We start from the raw sequence: 26,237 nt of genomic DNA on the forward strand, positions 1-26,237 counted from the left end.
AAATAGTATTAAATGTAATTGTGAATGTTGAATAAACTCAAGAAATTGAACGTATATATATGAATTAGAAGAAAAAATTATCGTCCCCGGGGCAATGGTGTCGTGGTAGGACATCCAGGTTGTCACTCAGGTACCTGTAGTTTGATCCCCAACTACGATGTATTTGTAGGAATTTTTCTCTAAATGGAAAGTGCAATTAAAGGATGCTGGGCGCCCAGATAGTCAATGGGACTAATTGAGATTTATCATTTAGCAAGTTGCAGAAGAAAAGAAAATCATCTATCTCTCTAAATTAATCAGATAAAACTTAAATATCTGCAGTTGAAAAAAACAACGAAGGTATTTAAAATAAGTCATCTTTGATAATAAAAACATAGAAGAAAATGATCTTTTAGTGATATAGAAGTAGAAGAGTGTCTTTTTAATATTATCATTTACCAAATTTAAAATACATTTCATCGTATTTTCATTAAAAAAAAAATCATATTTTATAATAATTCCAGTAGTAGTTACTACACGGTAACTACTATACTGGTTACAATATACAATAACTATGAATATAATTATTACCACATAGAGCAAACTTGTTCCACATTATAACTACTGTAAATTTAAATAATTTTAAATAAATCAATCAAATATTTTAATATAATAATATTTTATATGTAGTAATTTTAATAAAGCGCGAGTAATTTTATGATCTATTATAGCAATTATAATCATAAGTGTTAAAATTATTTTTAAAATAAACAATAAAGAGAGATGTTCTTTTATTTTTTTAAATAAAATAATTTTTGATGATAATAAAAATAAGGGCAAAAATTAAAACGGTTCCCTTGTTATTATTTTATGAAAAAGACATTTGTTTTAAAAAGTCAAGTAATGTTTTTAATTCAAAATATCATTATTGTATTATTTTAGTATTTGTCGGATTTAGATAATTATAATTGGGTATTTGACATATTAGATAGGAAAAAATAATACTTGATGTGGTTAAGTATTCATGAGTCGGATATATACTCAATATTGGGTATCCGATATTTTTTTAAAAATATTAATGAGAAAAATAAGAAGTGCTCTATAGCTTAATAAAAATTTAAAAAAATTAATTTTGAATGATAAAATATGTAGAAAAAGATAAATAATGCAAATTTAACATATAAAATTTACACAAACGGATAATATTAAATAATAAAATTAACGGATAATATTAAATAAGCTGTAAAAAAATGATAAAATCTAATCAGTCTCAATGGACTTAATCCTTATGGGGTGAAAAATAACTCAGTGTCATTAAAGTTTTCCACTGACCACCAGGATAAATCGGAAAATGCATACAGCGATCAATGCAGATACTCATCCTTTGATTATAATGTCCATTTGAAAGAAAATTCTTATAAATACGGTCGTAGCTAGAGGAAGTAAATCGAAAAACTGTAAGATCCGTAAATCTAATAAACTTATAATAATTAATTTAATCATGCTTAGAGCATTTTGGATACTACTTATATGAATTTACACCCCTATAATTTGTCATCAGTTTTTAAAATGTTTTCTAATTTAAATCAATTTTAATTAAATTTAAATAATATTAATCAAGTTGAAAAAAGTATTTTGATATACAATTCTTTAATAATTTTAATTAAATTGAGCCGGTTTACACGTAGTCTAGTCAGTAGTCACACGACGCAAGCAGCGTCCTGATACCTCGCTCTCGCTCGTCGCCCTCGTCCTCCTCCTCCTCCCTCATGGTGAGCGCCTCCTTCCTCCATGGCGGCTTCCTTTTCCTTCGTCCATGGCGACTCGCAGAGTTGTTTCCTTCATTCTTCGGTCTTATGATTCTATTTCATTTTGGCTTTCGCCCCTCCAGGATTATTTCAAAACCGTCGTGCCTTCCCAGCTAATCAACGAGCGCGGCTCCAATCTCGTCGTTATCAATCCAGGTGCAAAACCCTAATCGATGTTCATGTAGTTAGTTTCCTGGAATGGTTATATCCTCCGATCAAATTTAGGGGTAAATAGTCTTTAAATAACTGTTTTTTTTTTGCGTTGTAATTCCGTAAAAAGCTTGAAACCCCAGGTTGTAATCCCGCACTAAACTAACGACGTATCCTTCGATTGAGAGATTTTCATCTTTTTAAGATGCTATAAATATAATGTCGTTTTACAGACTGATGCGACTGATTATGGTGGATTTAGGTTTTGGTGGTTTTCTTTTTTTTATCCGATTGACTTATACCTGTGTGTGTCCTATTTATGGAAGGATCTGCAAATGTTAGAATAGGATTTGCTAACCAACAAGTACCATTCAACGTTCCCAACTGCATAGCACGGCATGTGAAGAATGGATCTAATGATGGACTGAAGAGATCGGTGCAGGATCAGGTAACAAGGTCTTAGTTGGTTGACGGTGCGCTATGGTTAACTGTATCTCTTCCATACTCTTGTCTTTTGTGTTTGGCTCCAGATGCTTAACAAGCAAGCTACTCCAGTCCAAGAACTGGATAGAGAGAAAGCTTATGACACTGTAACAACTCCTGACCACCTCCTTCCAGGTTTTCTCCCTTTTGAGAATGTTTGTCTAACTTTTAATCGAGGTTATCTGTTGTTGCAGATTGCATCAGTGCTTAAGATTCCGTACCTAGATGAAGTGGCAAGTAACTCTGTTCCTCGTAAGGTATTTTACCCTTCATTGGGAATTTTGGGACTGTGGTCATGATTTATTTTTGAGACTTAAGTAAATCAGATGTTCAAAGCAAACAAATGAAGATCAATAATTTCTTTCTATCTAAAACCAATAGTACAATAGATAACATCCATTGCTAACTTCATCACCCAGTGGTGTGGACAAATTTATGAGGAATACTGATCGGCGAAAAGACTGCATATGCTTGTAAATCTTCATGTTGGTTTATATAACAAGTCATGGTTTGCATGCCAGTGATATTTCAGAACAAGTAGGTTAGTGGCATGCAATCGTGTCATTGCATACTATTCGTACAGGAAGCTGGAACATACTTAATAAATTATGGTTCTTATTAAAAGAGTTTGATATTATTTATTGTTATTCTAGTACAGTATAAATAATGATTAAATCCTTAATCAATTATCATTCTAATTTGACACAACTCTTTAGTGTCAACTTGCTAAGTTCTGTAGGGGGACGGTCTTTGTAGTATGTGGACTGAGCTCTATGCAGGGGTAGTCCTTTTGTGGAGGGTGAAAACCTCTTACATTATAGATGAATATGAAATATAATACACAGTGTTTCAAGTGTGTGTTGATTCAATTCATTACATGCCTTCCTTAAGGCGAGAGCTGGTGCTGAATCAAAATGTTATTTATCTTCAGATATTTTTGTGTATGGGCCTGTGAAAGAAGAATTTTATTATTTTAAAAAAAGATGTACTCATTGAGACATAAAAAGCATTTCAAAGCCTGCACCTACTATTATTGTATAAATATGTGTGTTCCTTTTTTTTCACAGATGGGAACAGTTGAAGGATATGCTTCTCATCAGAACAGAAGTGATACTTCTTTTACCTGGACAACTGTAGTGGAGAAAAAACCAAAATCATCTTTTGAAGTAGACACTTCCCAAGCCATACTTTCTGGTCATATTTATTTCATTATATGTTTTTTAATTTTCTCAAATTTGTGTGAAAGATACAATGCTACTAATTTCATATATATATATTTCCAAAATTGAACATTTTCTTAATATATCAATTTCATTGTTTCTTCGTTATTACGTAGTTGCTTATGCTTCCATTGAGACCTAGTATGCATCCTAATGGTTTTATTTTTGTATATCAATAAATTATATTAAGGCAGTATAAGTAACATCAGCTTACATGCCATGTTTTCTGTAATCATGCTAGATCATAACATTTAAGAGTTTATCTATCCTTGCATCCTTACAAATTTCTTGTTTTTGGCAATATATCAGTATGCTAGCATTGCAAAGATGATCAGATTAAACTGGTTCCTTTATAATTTCACTAAGAGCCAACCTCACTTTATTTGTCTTGCCCTTAGTAAGGATGAACTATGATGTCTTTATATCAAATTACTAGGGCTTCAATTATGAAATGAAGAAACAAATTTTAATAATTTTTATTTGCACGGTTGCTTCTGTTCAAGGGTTAATGAAGTCACATTTGCTAATGTAGTCAGTATTTTTTTTCACAAGGAAATAAATCTTAGACATAGGAAGTGGAAACTATTGCTAGGACTAACAGAAACATTTGATCTAAATTTCATAGAGCACATTTTTCATTTAGAAATGCTGGCTAACATAGATCTGCTCTCTTATTGTGTTAATTGGTTTCAACTATGGATTATTAGTAAACTAAGCAAACAGATCTCTTTGCAGCAATGATGTCTTTATTCAATCATTCAGCATCTTCTATTTTTATTTGTCAAGATCAGAATAGATATGCTTCTTGTCACAAAATTGACTGCAACTTTGCTTATGCAATCGTTTATCCTTTGAGCTTTGGAATATCAAATATAAACAAGTTTAACATTTCCCATTTGTTGTTTCACTTTTTATTTTCCATTGTGATATTTAGGATCCTGTTTGTAGTGTCGCAATTATATCTTTGCTATCACTGCTTGCTTTTTTTTTTTTTTTTTAAGGTTAGCTGGTGCATTGGTTTCTTATTATCTTATGAAAATTGCAAATAGAATAACTTTTGGATAGTTTTTGTTTTTTAGTAATCATGTAAACTTTTTACTGAGGTATGAGTTGTTATGATAAACTGATTAAGTCAAACATTCATATTTTTTTTTACTGGTAATGCGACTAATCTTGTCCATCACTTTTTTGTTGTCATTTTTTTTATTCATGCAAGGCTGCAATTCCATGTTCTTTTTATTTGATTATACTGTATGTTTTGTTTAGAAAGAGAAATGGAAAAGGGTGCTGAGTCTAAACCAAAGGATTCTCATTCTGTTTTGGATGGGGATGAGTTTATCTTCAAGGAGTTTATCTGTGGAGAAGAAGCCTTAAAAATATCTCCTGTCGAGCCATATTGTTTGAGTCATCCTATAAGGCGTGGGCATTTGAATATTTCACATCATTATCCTCTACAACAGGTAGCATTAGTCCTATTACATTTGACAATTGTATTGGTAACTGTGACTATTATGCATACTATGTTGTACATTTATACAGAAATATAAGTTAAAATGGTTGCAATAATAGTTGAACTGGACATATGCTTTATTTATACTATTTGAACATTGTGTCTACACTCCCATGACCTTTTCAATCTATAAAGATGCAGAACTCTGTTGTTACAAAGGAAGTGAAGCTGGCGAAAACATGGTACTAAGAAACCTAGGAGCATCTTCCAAATAAAGACCAGGGGCCATTATCTTCCTTAACCTTAAAATTTAAAAATAGAAAGATAAACCAATTGTGGGAAAACTCATCCTATTAAGCCATGTGAAAGATTATTACAATTGTTTCCTTCAATTGTAATGTTTATTTCTTAAGTTCTCGGTGTTATTCTTGTCAAAATATTTTGTATGGTTCACAATGTTAATTTTGATACATGCCCAATTTCTTTCTGCAGGTCGTGCAAGATTTACATGATATATGGGATTGGGTATTAACTCAAAAACTCCATCTTCCTCCTCGAGATAGAAACTTGTATGCTGCCATTATTGTTTTGCCAGAATCATTTGACAACCGTGGTATGCTTTCTGATTGCATATTTTCTTTACTATTAGATAATGTTGATGATATGTTTAAAGTATTCCAAAAAGATCAAGCTTCTGTAGTGTGGGTCCTAATATTTGGACCAGAATGCATGGATCTTATCCCACCACTGAGCTCTTTGTAAGGCTGGACTGTTTGTACCATTCAATATTTTGTAGATAGAATGTAAACAATGGGTAGTCAAGATGTGTGTACAAACATACTTTTTATCCATATTTTTCTCACTTTAGAATGCCTGTTTCCTTTGCATTGGTGATTAGGAAAAAAAAGTGGGCCTATGCACCCTATTCCAATTAAAAACAACTAGCGTTTTAAATTCTTCATATCCTATAAAACTTGGTGGGTAGGGAGAACGATCATGAATAGCTATATTTTCTACATGCAATATGCCAAATCTTGATTTTTTTTGTTTGACATTTATCACACTAATCTTTTTATTATCATATAGAAATTTCCTATAGCAATTTCTTTGGAAATGGCTATCCTTACAACTGAATCTTTCTCTATTGTTTTTTGTCCGATAACTTACTTTTTGTTTTTGCTATATTACACTTAAATCACTTTTTTGAGCCAGGTTTTTGTCTTAGGTCGAAATGAGACATGCTCATGCTGTATCAAATGTGCCTAACTAGACATGCTCGTGCTGTATGGAACGTGCCAACAAGCGGTGTCAGAGACACCAAGGAGGAGAAGGAACATGAGAAGAAGAGGAAAGGGGTCTCTAGGGGTGGCAATCATGTTAATAGGGTTATAAATGGATCTTGTTGTTCGGGTCAACCAAAAACTATTTAAAATAATGTAGACCATTATATACTTGTTAAAAAAATAATTCTATAAGGTGTAAGATTAACTAAGATTAAAAAGGGCAGCCCGGTGCACGAGGCTCCCGCCTTGCGGGGTCCGGGGAGGGAATCCAATGTTCGCAGCCTTACCCTGCCTTTGGCAAGAGGCTGCTTCCAGGATTTGAACCCGTGACCTTTAGGCTACACGGCAGCAACCTTACCGTTGCGCCAAGGCTCCCCTTTATAAGATTAACTAAGATTAACTAAATGAGTCAATTCATGTGATGTCAGCTTCGTGATTTGTCTCTCTTAATCGTGTGGGTCATGTCAGGTTGTGTCTAATATCGTCGGCTCTAAATGGAGAAGGAAGTGATTTACGTTCAAGACCTAGCCTTTGTCCCTCTTGCGTTCACCAATGAGGAACAAGAGGAATCACTTCAACACCCTAGCCTTCATTGATCTCTGTTTGCTGATGAGAAATGAGACAAATCGTTTGAAACCTTAGCCTTTGTCACTCTCACTTTCACCAATGAGGTACAGTCCGGACTCAGGATTTGTTGCAGAGCAAATCAGCGCTGAAGTCAAAGTTTTGGAGGGAGGAAAGGAACTTGTTGTCATTGTTGTTGCCTAGAAACTCATCATCGTCATTGCAGAGTAGCTCATTGTCATTGCTGCCTTTGTCATTCACGAAGGAAAAAATCATGGAGTTGGGAGTCGCTGTATAGTGAATGAGGAAATATCAGTGTTTCGGAGGTTATCATGTGCTGATCAACAGATGGACCAGTAAATTTCACATGTGTTGCTTGGCACGAAATGATATTTAAAACCATGATTACAATCCACTTGATGCGTTCGAATGGTTCATCATTTTCATGAAGCCTATCTGGAGTATATGTTTGTAAATGGCTTTTGGCTAAATTAGCTTGTTGGCTTCATTGATATAATCATTTCTGTCTATGGCTTGTTGCTTTTTGGTCCTTTCCCTAGATATTACTTAGTCTGTCTGAGCTTAGAGATGTTTTCTTACTTTACAACAACTAGTTGATGGTTGAATTGTGTTAAAGGCTGATTAAAAATTGCATGCCATTATTTGGGCCGTTTCAATACTCCTCTAGTTGTGCATTGGAATTGCCCATGCTATCTGGAAAACTGTTGCATGATATAAATTTCTTTAAAGATCTACTTGTCTTGCAACATATACATGAATTTTTTCTTTAAACTTTAAAGATATGATATTTTCAAATTCCAATGATAATTGTTTTGTCCTGTGTCATGTTCATAATGTCAATGCCTTCTATTTAAAGTTTGACATCTTTGTTTTTGTAGCCTAGAATTAAACTGAAGTCTTATAAAAACAGCTACATGCATCAAGCTAATCTGATGATGTTCCCCATCCATCTACATCCCTTTTCTTTTGTTTCCCCTTGAAATCAATGATTCACCTATTCAATAGGTTTTGGTCATATAACCAGAAAGGGTTAATTCCCAAGTTAGTAGTAGAGTCATCTAGGTCAAACTAAAACAAGGTATTTCAGGGTAGATGTTAATTGCTATGCACTTATAGACTGCGTTTCTTAAGTGAGTCAATTAGCAAAATTTTTTGTGCACTTCGCATGAATTTACTAGTGACTGAAGCAAATTTAAATGGTTCAAAAAGAATTTTCATATTTGGGAAAAAATCTTATATTGTACATTTGTCTTTGCTTCCTGTCCTCACTCATAAAACTCTGACATACTGCTTGTTCTTTCTTCAGAAATCAAAGAGATGTTGTCTATTGTTTTGGGTGAACTGAATTTTAGCATGGCGGTCGTACATCAGGTGTGTCAATGATATACTTGTCAGCTACTGCTGTATAAATCACTTGTACATGGGCTACTAATGAGAGATATTGTGCTCTTCTTTAGTGGAGTAGAAATATCAGCAATTAAAATGTTATGCTCATATAAATGAAATAGGCTTCATTCTTTTTTGGTAAAGGATGCGATTTCTATGTGTTTCCCAATTATTGTTCTCTTAGTTTTATGTGAAGTTTTTCTTTGTGTTTTGTTGATTCATTATTGTTTTGCTATAGTCTTATTGTTGTTGAATCTTTTCTAGATTGTCTGTTATACTCGAGCCTTGTTAATCTTGTCAGTAGTTTTTTTAGGATCGTCTTCTAGATATAAATGTTTTTTGGTCGATGTTGTAGCATATTTGTAGAAGATTTGGACTTCCCTTTGTTATCTCTTTAAAATTCTTGTACTGTTCCAATCATGATGTCACATCCATCTATATTCATTGCATGGTTTGAAATGTCGAGCCGTGCCATCTGAAACGGATGATATTTACCATTCCGATGCGTGACCGACACCGATACCCTACCGGCGCCTTGACCCCACGGTGGCCCTCCTCGGGGCGCGGAGGATGCCACGACCCTGCAGTTGTTGCTATGTTTTTTTTTAAGATTGTATTTTTTATTTTTCAAATAGGTATTAATTATTTTATAATTGTTATTTATAAACATAATATATTATTAATAATAGTTATAAAATATAAAGAATTATTTTTTAAATAATTTTAAAAATTAATAAAATATTTTTATAAAATAATTTAAAATTTTAAATATGTATTGAAAATTGAATGTGAATTTTAAATAGATATCTTAAACATTTCAAATAAAATTAAAAATTAAAAATTTACAAATACATTTAAAAAATAATTTAAGACCTTCAAATAATTTTATAATTATTTTTGAGCATTTCAAATAATTTTATAATTTTAAATTTAGTTTTGAATTTTGAGAATTATTTATTTTTTAAAATATTTTTTATAAAAATTTAATAGACATTATCTTGTGAGAAAATATTGAAATATGAACTCAACATCTCAAAATATAACATCAATAGTGGGCATATTTAATAATACAATATTAATAAAATTAATATACACTTATATTTTAAAATTAAAAAGTACCGAAATTGTATTGGCACGACACTGCACGATACGATATCGAAATTGTATTGTTTCGGTCCGGGATCAAAACTCTGACATGGGTTGAAATTTTAAACCATCATTCAATGAAATGTCGGCCAATACTTGTTGTTGAGGGACTAAACTAGAATCCTATCATAATATCATCTTAGAGTATCCATTTAGAAATTGCAAATATGAATTGATGACATTACTCTTTGGATGTGGAGGCCACGGGTTGGTAACATGACTGAGAATTACATAACAATTCTTTTGAGAAAATTATTGATCAATGGCATTCCATATTATATAATTTGGCTGAAATTATTGTTCTAAACTGACTTTTGATGGGTTCATCTTATTTAAAATTGGATAATAATAGTTGCCGAACTGCACTGTATTCTACTTTCTCAAAAGTAACAACATAATCCCTTGCAAAATGTTTTGTAGTTACTATGGAATTTACTAACTGCAGTGTCGTTATAAATTTTCTGCTTAGATTCACTTTTTTATCTGACTATGTTGAATCATGCTTTAAGCGATGCATCTGTGAACATGGTTGCATCTGAATTATAAATGTTGCCTTCATATGTAATTTTCCAGTCAGATTTTAGCAATTCGCAGCAGTTTTCAGATATTAGTTATTTGTACCAAGACCCACTTGCATGAAGTAGCCAATGGTTTACTTAATGCATTGAGATAAACCACACAAATTGCCTTTGATTTCTTTAGTTGATTGCATAATCTTCCTGTCTTACAATATTTTTGTTTTTCAAAATTTTTGTTCATTGTTTAATTTTTTTATGTTTTCCTCTTTTTTTTATCTTCTTATTTTGATTGCCCACAGAATTAATTGATTGTTGTATGTGCCAATGGTGTTTTTCTTTTTCATGCTCCAGCACCTTCAAACAAAATTGTTGAAGATTTTCTATGGTTGCTACTAGATTGTGATGGATTTATATATTCCTTGCACTTTCCTTTTCCAGGAAGGTCTTGCTGCTGCCTTTGGGAATGGATTATCAACGGCATGTGTTGTTAACATTGGTGCCCAAGTGACATCAATAATCTGTATTGAGGTAGCAACTGCTTTACTTGCCTCTTTAACTTCAGATAAGTGTGTCCAGTTCCATTACTGTTTATAGAATTAAGCATTTAACAAATTTGATACAAGCTGTAAGCATAATTTCTGGCAAAATGTATACCTTCCACTATTGCATTAAGCTTTGTTCATGAATTAAAGATTGTGATTCATGGTGGATTATTTACCTACCACTGCTAATTTCAGGATGGTGTAGCTTTGCCAACTACAGTCATTACTTTGCCTTATGGTGGAGAGGTTTGAGTTTTTTTGCTTTGGTTTCTTTTATATCATCATCTTTATTTTCCTTGACATTGTAACTTTCAGCGAGTGATTTGCCTTAGTTGATATATCATTTTTCTCCACATCATTTTTGGTTCTTGCATTGTAGCATTTCAAAGTGGAAATATCGAGAATATTTGACATAGACACCTGCAGATGAAATGTTCCAACACATTTAAAGCCATGAATCCTCAATTTTTTTCTGTCAGATTAGGTTGTTGCATCTGCACTTCAGACTTGGTTCAGCTTGCAATTTCAGAAATACCCAAACCCACCGGTAATAAACCAACTGTTCATACTAGGAGCAATGTTTTAAACCTCTCTCCCTAACCTAGGATTTCAAATCATCGAGATTTGCTAGGGTGCATCAGATTCCCAAAATGGTATTTTATATGGCAACAACTGAATCCTAATTGTTCAACCAGTCTTAATGACATCCAGGCCAACTCAATCATATTGAATGAATATGCAAGATATCTTTTTGACGAAGGATAATTTCCCTTTGGTCTATCATCAGTATGAGGGATTTATAAATCAAAATTTTATTGATTTGGTCTATCATCAATATGAGGGGTTTATTAAATCAAAATTTTATCGAACATTCGGAGGCCTGGAATTTTCTGAAAATCAATTACTGAACTGTAAACTTTACATTTTTCATTAAATATGAAGGTCTGAATAGAAAGTAGTTAAGTATGATTAATTACTCATCGTGAACAGATATAATATATTTTTCTTGTTACTTCATTACTCACTGTTTGGAGTTACATCTAACTTTTGGCTATAATATCTTACACAGGACATCTCAAGGTGCCTCTTATGGGTACAACATTACTATCAGACTTGGCCACCTATTCAAACCAATCCGTTGGCAAAGCCAATTGACATGTTAATGCTTAACAAAATCAAGGAGTCTTACTGTCAGATTAGAGTGAGTTTTCTACATTGTGTGGATTGTGTTCTTGTATGTTATTGCTGTCGTCAGTTACATACTTTTTAATGATGATTGCGGGCAAGCTAATGTAACACAGTAACTATCCATTCAGATGAGGGAATAGAATTAACTTTGTTAGGACCAATCATTGAGTCCAAAACAAGGTTTGAAATTTTGGCCTTAATCAGTGCCTTAGTGCCTGGTCAACTCAATACGTGTGGAACCTGCCGAGTACTGGTGCCGGGGTGTGCCGAGCAGGTGGAAGAGAAGAGGGAAAGAGTGGAGGAAGAAGATGGTGAGACCTTCATTGGAGCATCATACACCAAGAGCAAAGGTTTTGTCAAATTGTCATTGTCACACAACACGATCAATGCCTTAACATCATCATGGGTTACAAGCGAAGTCTTTGGCATCATTATGGACCATGAGCAAAGCCTTCAGTGTTGTCATTAACCACGAGTGAAGCCCTTAGCATCATTGTGGATCACGTGCGAGTTGTTGTCTCAGGACCTCACAAAAGTCATTACCATCTCACGAATACGTGAAAGTGATAGATCTTGCATGGAGTTGTTATTGCCAGTTGTGGTTGAGGTGCAATTGTCGTCTCATGTCCATTTCGCTTGTTGGTTGGTAGGTAGGATATGAAATTTTATTTGTGTCAACTTGATAAGGAATGACATTTCAATCTATGGTTCAAATCCTTGAGTTGAAGTTAATAATAGGTTGCTAGTCTAATCGGGAAAATACCATCATTTTGCCCACAAATCTCTGTGTGAGACAAAAGTAGGGTGTTAGAGTCCCCGGTGAAGTCTCGGTCAAGACTCATAACTCTTACTCATAGTGCAAACCCATACATAATCAACATGTGTGTCCTAGTTGAGGGTTTGGCATCATAAGAACAACCCTTTCCAATCTTCTTATCATGTCTAAGATTAGACCATCTCTGATATTCATTGTAACATATAACCCATATGTAACAACTAACTCATAAACTCGTGAGGTTCTATCATTGATTTAAAATATTTAAGTCATAGTTAATAGTAATTCACTCATTTAAGCTGATGAGCGCACTTACTCCACAACTCTATACGTGAGACTTAGGGTCTCACACTATCTCCTACTTAAGGCTTTGATGTGCCCCTCAAGGCCCAAAGTCTAACTCACAGTACAGTATCATCCCTAATCGGTAGTATGATAAATCCAATAGTCACTCTTCCAGTACACTAGCATTCATTTCCACTCAAATGAAAGAGACCCATTAATCTTGTTAGTTCAATAGCTAGTTCAAAATAATAATAGCTCATTCATCTAAGCTCTATTTCATGTGGGGCTAAAGTAGGGTGTTAAACATAAATTAATCAACTTCTTGATTTAACTCAATTGTATTCCAATGAAATTAAGCTTGGCACCTGGCATATGTGCACCAACTTTTAAAGCAGCTTTAATGATATTTTGGCGGTAATATGTGAATTGATATATCTGAATAAATTGCATCAGACTCCCATGCTTATTGATAATAGCTCCCCTATTTATGTTGCATTTGTAATTCATATTTGGAGAGAGAGATTCTGCTCTATTTCTTTGGATCTTTCTATTTTTGAAATGGAAATTGTCTGTTGACTCCTTGCTGGTCTAGAATTTTGGTTCTGGTACCAACCTTCATCCTTGTACTACACAGCTAAACTGGTTCATGAGGATGACGCCATGTTTTGTTTTTCTTGTGGTGTTTTATGAAGGCTTAAAATGTCTAAAACTCATACAAATTAGTTTCAGTTATAATCATTTATAAAGAAGTTTCTTTACTGGAGTTGCTTTTGATTATTATTTAAGAATTGTATTGGGGTTGGTAGAAATATCAATATTAGGTTCATTATTTGCCTTTTTTTTCTTTATTATTATTGTGAACTATCTGTTTTGATAGGAAGGAGAGTTTGATGCTGTGGCTATAGTTCATTCCTTCGATGAAACTAGATCTGTTGGTTCACATAAGACACGACTATCAGCCCTCAATGTATGGTGTTTTTTGTGTTTGAATGTATGGATAACATCAATAACATTGTAGAAATTGTTGTCTATGAAGTCATCTTTTTGCTACCTATTTGATCTTATAAAGGAGGAATATAGTTTCATTATATTTGTGGGATGATAAGACTGCAGCTTCACCTCCTATTACAACTTTTTTATTTAGTCAGTTAAAGAAAAGCATCAATTTATTACATTTTGCAACTGGATTTACCAATACTTCCGTTAGTGCTTATAGACGCTGTTTCTGCATTTAGTTGCTGGTTATTTATTTTAAAAAATAACCAATGTACACAGATAAAATTGTGTCGACATGTGGCATAACCTGGATGTTCTAGTCTAGTTTTACCATGGAAGGAACAAATTGTCGTTCTACCAACTTGCTTGGATATGCTTGCTCCATTTAACATTTTAACTTTTTCTTGGACTTCCAATTGGAATTTCAGAAATCAGTATTGAAACCAATTGCAATAAAAAATGTTTGGTAGGATTGGAACCAGTATTTATCTACGAATACCTTCTCTGGTTCTTCTATTATATTAATTTTAAGCAATATAGTTATTCTTTTTGAGTGGATGTTCACTTGTTATGTTGTATGATTCACAAGTAGGACTCTCTATTCTATAGCTATACAGACTAAAAGCAGGTAGGATTTGTTCGACTAAGTCATTCCATCTTGATTGACAATTGACATAAAAGTTTGCTAAGAAGCATGTGATTTTTAGTTTCTAAAAGTAGTGGTATAATTACAAATTACAATTGACATTGTTATGAGAAATACTTTAGGTTTACCTTGTTTTAGTTTCAAAAAATAGTTGTGTAATTACAATTGACGTGATGACAAATACTTTAGGTTCCTCCTATGGGTCTTTTCTATCCCACACTTCTTGTTACAGAAGAGTATCCGCAACCTTCTCGCCCATGGTGAGATCTTTGTAACAGTCACCATGATGTTGTATAGTTCAATACTATATTTTCCATGTGGTCATTTTTACTAGGTTCAATGACTATGAGGACATGCTGGAAGATACCTGGCATATGGAGCTATCTAGGAGACCTGACATGGCTGATAATCTGTATCTGGGTGCTAATAATGGTCTGAACATGTGGGATAGTTACCCTGTGATTCCATCCAGACCTAAAAAGGATGATAATCTTGGACTCGCTGAAGCAATTACTAGCAGTATACTTTCAACTGGTAGAGTATTTGCCTTTTGTTGAAAGCTTTAAATCTGTTCATTGGAGTAGCTAACTCTTGGTTTCAATACCGAGTTTGCAGGGCGGCTTGACCTCAAAAGAAAGCTGTTTTGCAGCATACAACTGGTGAGGCCCTGAGTTCTTAGTTGAGTACATCTATGATTCTTGTTGTTCAGTGTGTTTAATTTGTTACAGATAGGAGGGGTATCTTTGACATCTGGTCTTGTTGTAGCTGTTGAAGAGAGGTTCGTTGTCCACATTTTTTTTTATAATTTCTCTAAACCAACCTTCTTGTAACATAAAAAAGTTGACTTATCATGCTGCTTGGTAGTCTAAATCATCTTTTAATCTGTTGTCAACAAATTAAACTGACAGGATAGCCTAAATAATGTAAAAGAAAAAAAAATGTATATAAAACTTGAATAGACGCCATAATTTGTGTAGGATTTAGGGTGTTAACCTTTGTATAATTTGGTTAAGATCTCTTTTGCTCACAAGGCATAACCAACACATTGTTTTTCTCCCTACCATTTGGCATTCGCTACATGGATCTTATGCTTCATTGGGCTCTATGCAAGACTATTTCACTAGCATATGCATACCATCTTAATCTATTTTCTTGCTTTTTATCATTTAGTAGACCTACAACTAATTTGTTTTGGTAATTACTATTTTTTAATTTTTTTCAGTAACGCTATACATCCATCTTAGTATCTTAGCGTTTTCATCTTTGATATCTTAATTTTTGTGTTATTTCCTAAGAAGCCTGACATTTTGGTCCATAAAATATGGTGAATCATACTGAAATATTATAAAATTTTTGAATGGGCACACGACGATCAGATAAGACTCCAAATGACCATCTTCATTGTAATCACCCACTCTTCATAAACTGCGGTGCTAGTAGTAAGATGAGGATAAATTTTGTTCTCAAGCGAACTTATTTTGAACCTATACCAACTAATTCTTCTTTGATTAACATGGACAGTAACAGACCAGTAAATATTTAATATTTAATAATATTTTTCTTTCGGTGCTTATGATGTACTGTTGTCTTTTTTTCCTTTAGTCATGCATCCTTATATGCACATAGCATCTCACCTTCTGATTTTATTAGGAACAAATGCTGAGATATTTCTGCCGCTACTATATAATTTTTTGATGTATTATTTCTACCTTTTTATCACACTTTTTAAAAAAAATATATATCGACATAGCCCCTCAAAATTACCCTCTATATGCAAAATACGCTCAGTCTTAACACTTTGGTATACAAAAACCATGAACTCCCAGAATTTCAATTGTCAAAATGCCCTTGAACCTTACAAATCATATCCAGTTTTTTTTTCTCAATACTGAAATTCCTAGGGCATTTTAGAAAAACTTAAGTTCTGGATGCATTTTGGCATAATTAAAATTTGAGAAGCATATTAATTACGACTTCTATGATGTATTTTGCAAGATAAGGATAAACTCAAAGGGGCAAATGCTCCCTATGCTTATTTATTTGACTGTCTAATTTGCTAGGACATTAGTGGTATTTCAATATCATTTAGGTTGATATTATCTTTCCTCTTATCCAAACAAACATATGTAGTTTTGATCTGGTGCTCACATGTGAAAGTGAAGACGGAATTTACAGAGACCCACAAATGCACACACAAAAAAGACGTGAGATAACACGAGTGCACGCAGCCATTCACACATACATTCAAGTACTATATGTGATATAACACACGTACTATCAAGTACATGTGACGTAGCACTAAGTCACACTGATAAACACAATGGTACACACACAAAATTGTACACTGATATAACAGTCACACACAAAAAAAATTGATGTAACAAAAAGTCACACTGGTACAACACTTAGATTCTAAAACCATTCTAAAAGAAATTCAACCACGAAATCACACAAATATAATAAATCCTTAAAGTCCATATTATTTGTAAACTGATCGAAAAAAAATCAGTCACATGGTCAACATTTGCAAATTGTAATATTTGTATCCATATAAAATACTGTGTCATATTACTCAAAAGAAATAGTATCACTATCATTGCAAGTAGTCATATGATATTAGAAATTTAAGTTATCTAAAGGGTGCAATCATCCCAACCAGGAAAAAGTTTATAATCCTTAAACATTCTCTCATTTTTTTGTCTTGTGGTGGATCATGGAGAAAGCACCAAGGTTCAGTTGACTTCATACAAGAAATCAAAAAGGAGATACGAAGATAACAAGATATAAATTATTGTGCATGCCATTTTTATGCCTCGTGCTAAGTCCCCAGGTGCATAACCTTACCATTGGATAAAGTTGCCTCACCTCAACTATTAAAGGTGCCTAATGTTCAGAGCCTAGTGCTTTAGTGTATTTCATGGAAGCACTGAGATGGGAGTGCTATCATTTGGAAGTTCCGAAAACAGCCAAATACATCAGGTGAGATATTTATACCCATTCATTTGGATGAGTTTATATTTTGTCATGACAAGGGTGTAAAAGGAATCAACATCCTGTATGTGGATGGAAGGAATTAAAAGAAAGGATCTGACACCCTATGGGAAAATCTCAGATAACTCCATGCCTCTTGTGTGAAAGTGGCAGGCAGGAAAATAATAGCCACTGTCAATAAAGGTGAGTCTAGGAAGAAGAAAAGAAAGGGACGTACTGTTGGATTAAGAGGGAAGCAAGAAAATAGAACCTGATTGACTTCTCTGTTGGTGTCTCTCTGCTAATTTATGGATAATTAGTCCAATTTGGTCTGTACTGCCTAGAAAAGGGTCTCAATACTAGGCTTTCTCCTTATTTGTGGTGGCAAACTAGGTTAACCCCAAACAACTATCGTTAGAAGGGAAGAACCCAAAGGCAGACAATATAATCTGAGCATATAACAAAAATTGTAATGAGAGAATATTGAAACACACAATGTACATTATTTTGATTTAACAAAAATACAGTTAACTTGCAGTTGAAACCACTGGCTTTTGAGAAAACTGGAAAACTTAAGTGCTTATTGAACCTAATCATTTGCATTTTCCTTTTTTATATACATCATAAGGGAGATTAATGTTTATCTATATTTTATATCTACCATGCCTTGCTTTTTGAGCAGAGAGATTGCCCTTAGTGACATACATTTCACCTTGTATTTAATCATTGCACTTCACTTAAAGTGTGAGATATCAGTATCATCTCCATTTTTCTCCCAGGTTCCTGGCAACTTCTGAATCCTCCATCATAGCAACATGGTCTATGTCATGGAAAATTTGGAATTGAATTTTCGTATTAGTAATTAAATACCAGATGAAATGTAATCCCTTGATTGTTTACTTCATGAAAATTGCAAAATTCTTGCATTTATCATACTTGAATTATTCATATTGATGAATGATTAGTAGTTCTAGCATTTTATCATTCTTGAATTATTCATATTGATGAGTGATTACTAGTGCTGTAAACTGCTTGGTAATTATTGCATATTCTGCAATTCTCATATTTATACTTTTGGTCATTTCAGTATTAAGGTTTTACTTGTTTCAGGGTGTTGCAAGCCATTCCATCAAATGAAGCAATTGATACTGTAGAGGTAATCATATGAATATGTATTTGCTTAGCCTAGTCTTTTCTGTAAATCTCAGTGCCTTTTAACTTAATAGTTATATGTTTGTGCCACTTTGGTGTTCATCACTTCCAACAGTCTGTTGATAGAAAAAGGTCCAAGTCAAATTAAATTGTTTCAGATGCTAGCACTTGAATTTGGTACCTTGGTCTGATTGTGCAAAGTGTTGTTAAAGAGAATTAGATATTATGGGACATGTATAGTGATTTTTGTTCCACATTGAATATTCTAGGTTTCAGATTTTATGTTGTCATATATACCATATAACAGGTATTTCTTTACACAATAACATCACTACAGTGTCATTTTCATCCCATTTCACATGGTATCAGAGCCCTTTTCTCCTAGGTTTAAGTTTTCCAAAAGAAATCCCTTTAGGGGGAGATCATCAATTTTGATGAACAGGGAGGCCATCAATTTCAGTTACTGGATGACCACTATTCATCTATTTTACAGCATCTATCTTCTGTCCTCACTCTTTAGTCTTGGGTTTTGTTTCAATCTTTTCATCTCCTTTGATATTTTTGCCCGCAAACCATTCCTCTGAAATCTCTGATGACTTCTCCAGTTGCTGTGCAAGTTTACAAAAATAGTGCCTCTCTAGTGACCCAGCGATGTAAGCTCTCTTTGTGTCACCTTCTTTGGCTTCACTTCATATTGCAAAGACTGTTCAGACATCTGTGCAGCTCTTTTCTAGTGCTTGGCTCTTTATCAGCTTCTCTGGTATCTCTGAATCTCAACAACAACCTTTTGCCTAGAAAGTTGCTAAACTAACCTCTGCACCAAATCTGGCAGATCTGTAGCCTTCTTCATCCCATCATCCGCGCTCTGGCTCGCACTTGTGCCTTTTTGTTCTCTTCTTCCAACCTTTGTGTTCTATCTTCAGCAGAGGCTAGATCCAGCCTCGTCTAGGACCTCTTCCCTATTACAAGGTCTTGTTGGACTTTTGTTCGCTGCTCCTCATCTCCCACCAGATCTGATTCCTGGTCTAAATACGGAGGGAGAGGATGACGCCGAAGTTTGTTATTCATTGGCAAAGTATTTTGGATTTCAGCATATAAATCAGCATTTTTCTTCATCATTTTAAGATAATTCCTTGTTTCTGTGTCATTAACAGTAACCCGACACAACTTCAAGTCTTCCTCTTCCAAGCATGCAAGACAGCTCTTGCTGCTACCTAAGTACCTATGAAGATCTTCCTATCCTACTCTCTTTGCCTTCAGCAACAATGGTCGTCCTTCATCTTCTTGCAACATCTATTTGTTGGCTGATATCCTCTCAGCCAACTTACAGACTATATTGAGTGCTTTACTTCTCTGCTTCTTCGGTCTGCTGTGTGCTATTGTATGTACGGTTGTCAGGAGTAGCAAACTTGAGAAACTTGTCTTCTGGGTGTCTCGCTTCATATCTCAGGTGCCCCCAAGACCCTCATTGAGTGATTCCTCTCTTTTTGTTTGTTTGTTGCATATAGTTGTATGCTCCACCACAAGGAAAAGTCCACTTGAGAGACTTGTTCTTGGGTCTCATTTCACTTTCTCCTTGTTGACATGTCAATTTGACATCAAGACACAAATGCTTGTGTGTCCTGTCAACTATCTCCTAAGTTTTTTTTGCTTGCATGCATGTATTGTGTTTTGAGTTTCACAATTGTTCAATTCTGTTTTTAGTTCTTGTAACAAGTGGGACATCGATAACATCTATGCTCTAGCTTGATGGGGCATTAGAGTTATTAGATATTGAGTCATTTGTAGTGGGTTTAGTTCCACATTTAAATGTTTAGGTTTCAGCTTGAGTCCTATTATACTTCCATGGCTCTTTACACAATAACATCAATACAAGTATCATATTCATCCCATTTTACGGTATTCGATTGGAATTACACTAATGGAACTATAACTTGTACTGTAAAGGCATTTCCAAGATCTGCAGGAGCAGGATTACTTTGATACTACTGGATTGTTTTTACCTTGTCAAAATTATACTTATAATAGATGTTTGGTTCTACCATTGAGCAGTTAATAACTTACCATGTTGCAACTTTGTTTTGGGATGATATAGGCACACGGGTGGTAGATTGAAGTTGTAGGATGTTAGATTGGTCCACACTCCAATGAATGCCATCTTTACCTTTTCTATTTTTCTTTTCTACATTCTATACTCAAGGCAAGTTGGATAAGTGAGTGGAAGGTTAAACAAATCTTATTGTATTTCTAAGCATATGACCTTACATAAGATCCTTATATCTTGCTCCTAATATTTGAAGCATAGCTTGTTGCTGATTGCTATTGTTGTTAACTCATTTTATACTCCATACTTTTCAGATTCTGAAGGTATTATAATGTTCAGACTTCAGATTTTACTAAATGCTATCCAACCATCTATTCTTGATTAGATCTACTTTAAGCAAGAGAGTCAAAGCAGTTCATTTTCATCGGCCACAATATTTCCTAAATCACAAATTGTTAAAATGAGGGTTTCTAGTCAAAGGTATTTTGACTTTTTAAGTATTTGACTAATTCAAGGTATAGTAGGTTAAAATCATTTTCTTCTATTCTTAATTTCCAACTACTGGAAGGGTATCTGACATACCCTTCCAACAGGGAAGGCATAGGGTACGTACACATGTATCCAAGGACATGTTGTTGCATTAGTAAGTTTGCCTTAGTCTGCTGCAAAGGCAAATGGTCGGGCAGTTTTCGTTTGAGGAATTTTTTTTTATCAATAACTTAACGTTTAAATGAGCTGACTTTCTTGGGCTGTTGGCTTGCATCTTATTATGTCTGCCTCCATATTTATTTCAACAAAAAGTGCTATGCGGTACCTTGCATATTGATGTTATGATTGCTAACTCCTGATTTTGTAGTTGCTGGAATTGTTGTTAAAAGTGTTTTTTTTAATTACAGATATGTAGGTTCACATCAACATTGATCTGAAAGCCTATTTTGTTGATATATTATTGCAAATTTTGTACAAAGCTCATTGCAAACGATTGATGTGGTGTTATGATCTTTTTACCTTTGTTTCTTTGTCCAAATGTGGTTTCAACATAAAATAGGTACTCCAATCCAGAACAAACCCTATATTTGTATCATGGAAAGGCGGTGCGGTAAGCTTCCCAACCATTTCTTTGAAAAATAGTCTTTTTCAGACTATTTATTTATTTCTATTAATTTGGGAATATTTTATATTTTTTACACATCATGTCATGTTGGATCTATCTGCCACATCTAAAAATGCTTATGCAATAATGACAATTACAATTATAGGTTAGATTGTTGGGTGGCAAACTAATCCTGGTGCTCATATTCGAACGATGATGTATTAGTCTTTTTGCCAAGTAATATCCTTCTTGGATTTCCCTAGAGTGCTTGGAACAAAGATGGATTTTCTAGTGAATTGCACATAGTTGGGTTAGCAATGTTGGATAAGTTTATTCTACATTGTGCTTAGTATGATTTAGGTCTTTCTATTGAGTTCATCAAAGTTAAATGTAGATTAAACGTTGGTATTTTGCCCTACTGAATGCATTTCTTCTAGGTAACTAATGGTCAAATGTGCTTAGTACATTATCCTATGTTAGCAAGGCGTTACTCATCACTTATGTGCTTCAGGGAATGAAATATTACTAGTTATCCATCTTGCCACTGCCCTAGGGCGTCATTGATCGCATCTACAGCATTTGCAGGTTTTTCATGTGAACATCTAAGCATTTCTTGATGTCATGGGCAAATGTGTAGACCTAAAGAAGAAGGGGGTTTGAGATTTTGAGATTCGCAGGCTTGGAACCTAGCCCTCCTGGCTAAGGTTCTGTGGCGGATATAGACAAAGAAGGATGCCCTTTGGATCAAATAGGTCCATCATACTTGAGGCGAGTTGATGTATGGGCATGGGAGGCGACTCACTTGGATTCCCCTCTGGTATGAGATCTTATATTATCGACTGTTGGTCCCTAGAGGCTACTGAACATAGGCTGGCAGAATGGTTCGATTAGGATGGAGGGGTAGCATGGGCATATGACTTTTTAAAGCATCCTAGTCGTAAAAAGCAATAGACCCGACTAGTGTAGAAGACTTACCTACAGCTGAATCACCTTCTGGATGTTGGCACAGAGGTGTCTCCTCACCAGAGACGGAAAGGATTACTTGGAGGATCGACAGTGCACTTTTTGTGGTCAAGTACTGGAGACACATGAGCACCTATTCTTTGGGTGCCCCTCTATTGCAGAATTATGGAGGATCAGAGAATGACTCCATATGCGATTGGAGATGTCTGTCTACCGGCAGATGTTGAGGGTCTTCGGAAGGCATTATCGTGAGAGTAGGATGTTAACAAAGGCTCATCATTTTGCCGTATCATCTATGATTCATTTTGTATGGAGGGATCGAAATAGAAGTTTCTTTGGTGAAAGACAGTTAAACATTGAGAGGATCTTTAAGTATGTACAAATTCATAATTATCGGTCACTAAGTGTTTACTTTGATCTGATGCTTCGTCAAACATGAGACTCCTAGTTATCGGTTTTTGTACTCTTGACTCGTGTTATAAAATTTTAATTATCCAAAAAAAAAGTTGTAATAAGGGTGAGCTTGTCTGTAGAAAATATTTTCCCAGAAAATATTTTTTGGGGTGTTTTTGACGCAAGATAAAAAGAGCAGTTGATGGAAAACTTTCTTGTAGTCAATGGAAAAAGTGACCCTTCCCCTCCACCTTCCACCGTTTGCAACCTCCCCTCTGCTTGCCATCCTCCACAACCATCCCTCCTCTCCATCCTTCACCTTTTCTGGTCTCTGCCATCATCCAAGTGGGCCCCACCCAATTAGTACGCAAAAAGTTATGCAAAGGAAGCTAAGGGAGAAGATGATGGGGGAATATCTTATTCACGTGTCACCCAATAGCAGAAAATAGTCTCTTAAGATTATTACAAAATTGGACTGGGTCCTGATTTATTGGAGCAACTTGGGATACAGATATTTTGGTCATAAAAACAGTTTATGCACATAATGGTAAGGTTTAGTATGTTCTTGCTTGCTAGACCATGCATTGAATGGGAAACTCTTGCATTGCATCCTCCATGTAAAGCAAGCAACAAAATTTTCATTACTTAATACATAGGACATTTATTTCATGTAGAAAGACAAACAGATCTAAATGCATGCACAAATTAAAATACTAAGCCGTTTCGTCCGATACTCACGGTTTTTACTGTTCTGATATGGGACCGGCACCGACACTTGATCGACACCCGACGACAATGCCAGAAGGGTCACACGACCCCAGTTGCAGTGTCGGAGGGCTCACGCAACCTTGGCGGCAGTGTCGAAGGGCTCATGTGACCCCGACAGTCGTGCAAGTTGCTGGGTTACCGTAGGAGTTTTAATTTTTAATTAAAACTTAAATTAATAATTTCAATTAAATAATCTAAATAGGATTTCATTTATATATATGATTTATTTTAATTCTGAAAATATATAATAAAATTTATTTATTTATCATATTATATATTTTTTAAATTTTTTCAGATTTTTATTTTTTAAATATTTAAGTTAAATTTTTTATTTTTAATAATATATTTTATATTAAAAAAATATTGAAACCATATCAGTACGACACAATACAATATCGAAACCGTATTGTTCCAGTCATAAATCGAAACTCCGATACAGTTTGAAATTTTAAACCATGGATCCATGTATAGGTGTATATAGGTGTTTGCATGGTCATATTTTTGCGCAAAAGTCAGGCCATTTCAATCCCATAATTTTAATTTGGGGAAGAGTAATGCAAGTCTAGATTTCTAACCATTTTATGTTGATATTCCTTTCCACATACTATCGATGTCTGATTCTCAGCTTTTTGCTGCAAAAATTGTTTTATTTCAGATTCGAATAGAAATGTTTTTGTAGATTGATAGATCAGCATGTTCATTAAACTAAAATATATCTGAAGCCGGGAAGGGACTTATTTTATGTACTGTTTAATTTGTGGAGAATTTTTGGCAGCCTGTATAGGAAGTTTAAAGGATATTAATGCATGACTTCTTTTTGGAATTTCAGATTCTTGGTATCCTGGACGCTACTCGTGATGCTTGGATACATAGAGAGGACTGGATAAAAAATGGAGTTCACCCAGGGAGTGGAAGGAAATACAAGGACTCCTTTTATCTTCAGGCGCAAGCGATGTGCTATCTCAATTCATAACAGGTTTTATTTCTAGTCACTTTCTGTTTTAAATTCAGTCGTGTCATGTGCATTGTGTTGCTATGGCCACACTCATCCTAATGCCCCGTATCATGTGGCTCACTCTTCTCTTCTTTTCGTGTTCTCTCTTCTCCACACGATTCGCACAACTTCAAAATATCAGATGATTTGTTGTTGACAATCGATTCGTCTCGGCTCGAGTAAGTGTATCGCCACCAGTCTGAACCTCTTGTGTGCCCCATGTGTAAATAGATATTTTGCAATGCTTGTTTTTTAATTTTTCATCCATTGAGCTTTATGCAAAGCTAACCTATATCTAAATCCAGCTAAATTATTTTTCATTAGAATGTTTGTTATTAAATATCTTTTGTTAATGTAATCACTTACAAGATTAATCTTTGAGGTTATTGTTGATATCTTCAGCTCTCTTTTTTTTTTCTTCTTATTTTCAGCAGTTACAGTTTGATTAAGCTGCTGTTTACTATCTAACATGAAATCACCAACGAAGACTGTCAAGGATCCGTTGCATGTATTGGAGAAGTTTGCTGGTGAGAATGGACTTTGTATGGGTAGAGTGATATCATGAAAGTGAGTTTGGTCTTATGAGTCAACTTTCTCCAAACCATGTAAATTTTGATAATCGATAGACACATTCACAGAATCCTGTGTACGGGATAATCGATAGATACAGATAGAGTTGTGAAAACAGTTTCGTGCAATATAAGATAAGACTACATATAATAGATTCAATGTGGTTAGAATCTTTTTTCTGAGATCTTGTATTGATGAGAGTTTTGTGTACTAAGCTTTTTTTTTTTTATATTATGAATCTTATATATTTTTTTTCTCTTGAAATTCTTTGGGTATACTTGAGCTCAAGGAAGTTACCATGCTTTTAGCAGTGCAGTAGAGTCAAAATCATGCACAAATTTTGAAGTGGCACATCCACGGTTTACTCGCGTTGAGTAGTAAAATAAAATCTGTTAAAATGTTAATAAAGAACAATAATTACAATTTAAACTTGAGAAACAAAATTACTCAGGAGTATAAACTCGGTGAAATATTAACCTTTTGTATTTTCTTCCAAAGCAACTATGAATTTAAGTGTTTTCGATTAACAAAAAGTATAAATAAATAAATGGAAGACTATTAATTCTGAAAATAACTTCAATTATTTTCAATGGAGAAGTTTTAAAAATATTTAACAAAATAAAATATGAAATACTCATTTATTATAGATATAATTTATGAGCATAACTTTCAATTATTTATTTATTTTTGATAATCTAAATGTCTAACACTTTCAATTAATTTTAAAAATGATTAATCTTATCTCGTAAAATTTTTTTATCAATCATCAAAATAAATTTAAAAAATATAAATTGGCTTGTAGTGGAACTTTTTAGAAATCAATTACAATGAACAAATACTTTTATTGAGA

The 26,237-nt window shown here is 34.1% G+C and overlaps 1 protein-coding gene across 1 annotated transcript; it reads left to right on the plus strand.

The window, feature by feature from the left end:
- The first annotated feature begins 1,668 nt into the window (after window positions 1-1,668).
- LOC141816777 (actin-related protein 9) lies at window positions 1,669-25,555 on the plus strand. Its single transcript, XM_074704512.1, has 21 exons — window positions 1,669-1,751; window positions 1,871-1,943; window positions 2,264-2,385; window positions 2,468-2,527; window positions 2,615-2,677; window positions 3,488-3,614; window positions 4,907-5,100; window positions 5,583-5,703; window positions 8,265-8,329; window positions 10,447-10,536; window positions 10,746-10,796; window positions 11,620-11,751; window positions 13,676-13,765; window positions 14,630-14,700; window positions 14,775-14,974; window positions 15,056-15,099; window positions 15,169-15,218; window positions 18,521-18,566; window positions 21,655-21,705; window positions 24,653-24,799; window positions 25,249-25,555. Exons 1-20 carry the CDS (start codon window positions 1,749-1,751, stop codon window positions 24,794-24,796), a joined length of 1,797 nt encoding a protein of 598 aa, XP_074560613.1. The 5' UTR covers window positions 1,669-1,748; the 3' UTR covers window positions 24,797-24,799; window positions 25,249-25,555.
- Window positions 25,556-26,237: the final 682 nt, after the last annotated feature.

The sequence above is a fragment of the Curcuma longa genome, unplaced genomic scaffold (genome assembly GCF_044706935.1).
Source record: "Curcuma longa cultivar G26 ecotype Majalengka, Jawa Barat unplaced genomic scaffold, ITB_CL_G26_1.1 contig_18129, whole genome shotgun sequence".
In the NCBI taxonomy this organism is placed as follows: Eukaryota; Viridiplantae; Streptophyta; class Magnoliopsida; order Zingiberales; family Zingiberaceae; genus Curcuma; species Curcuma longa.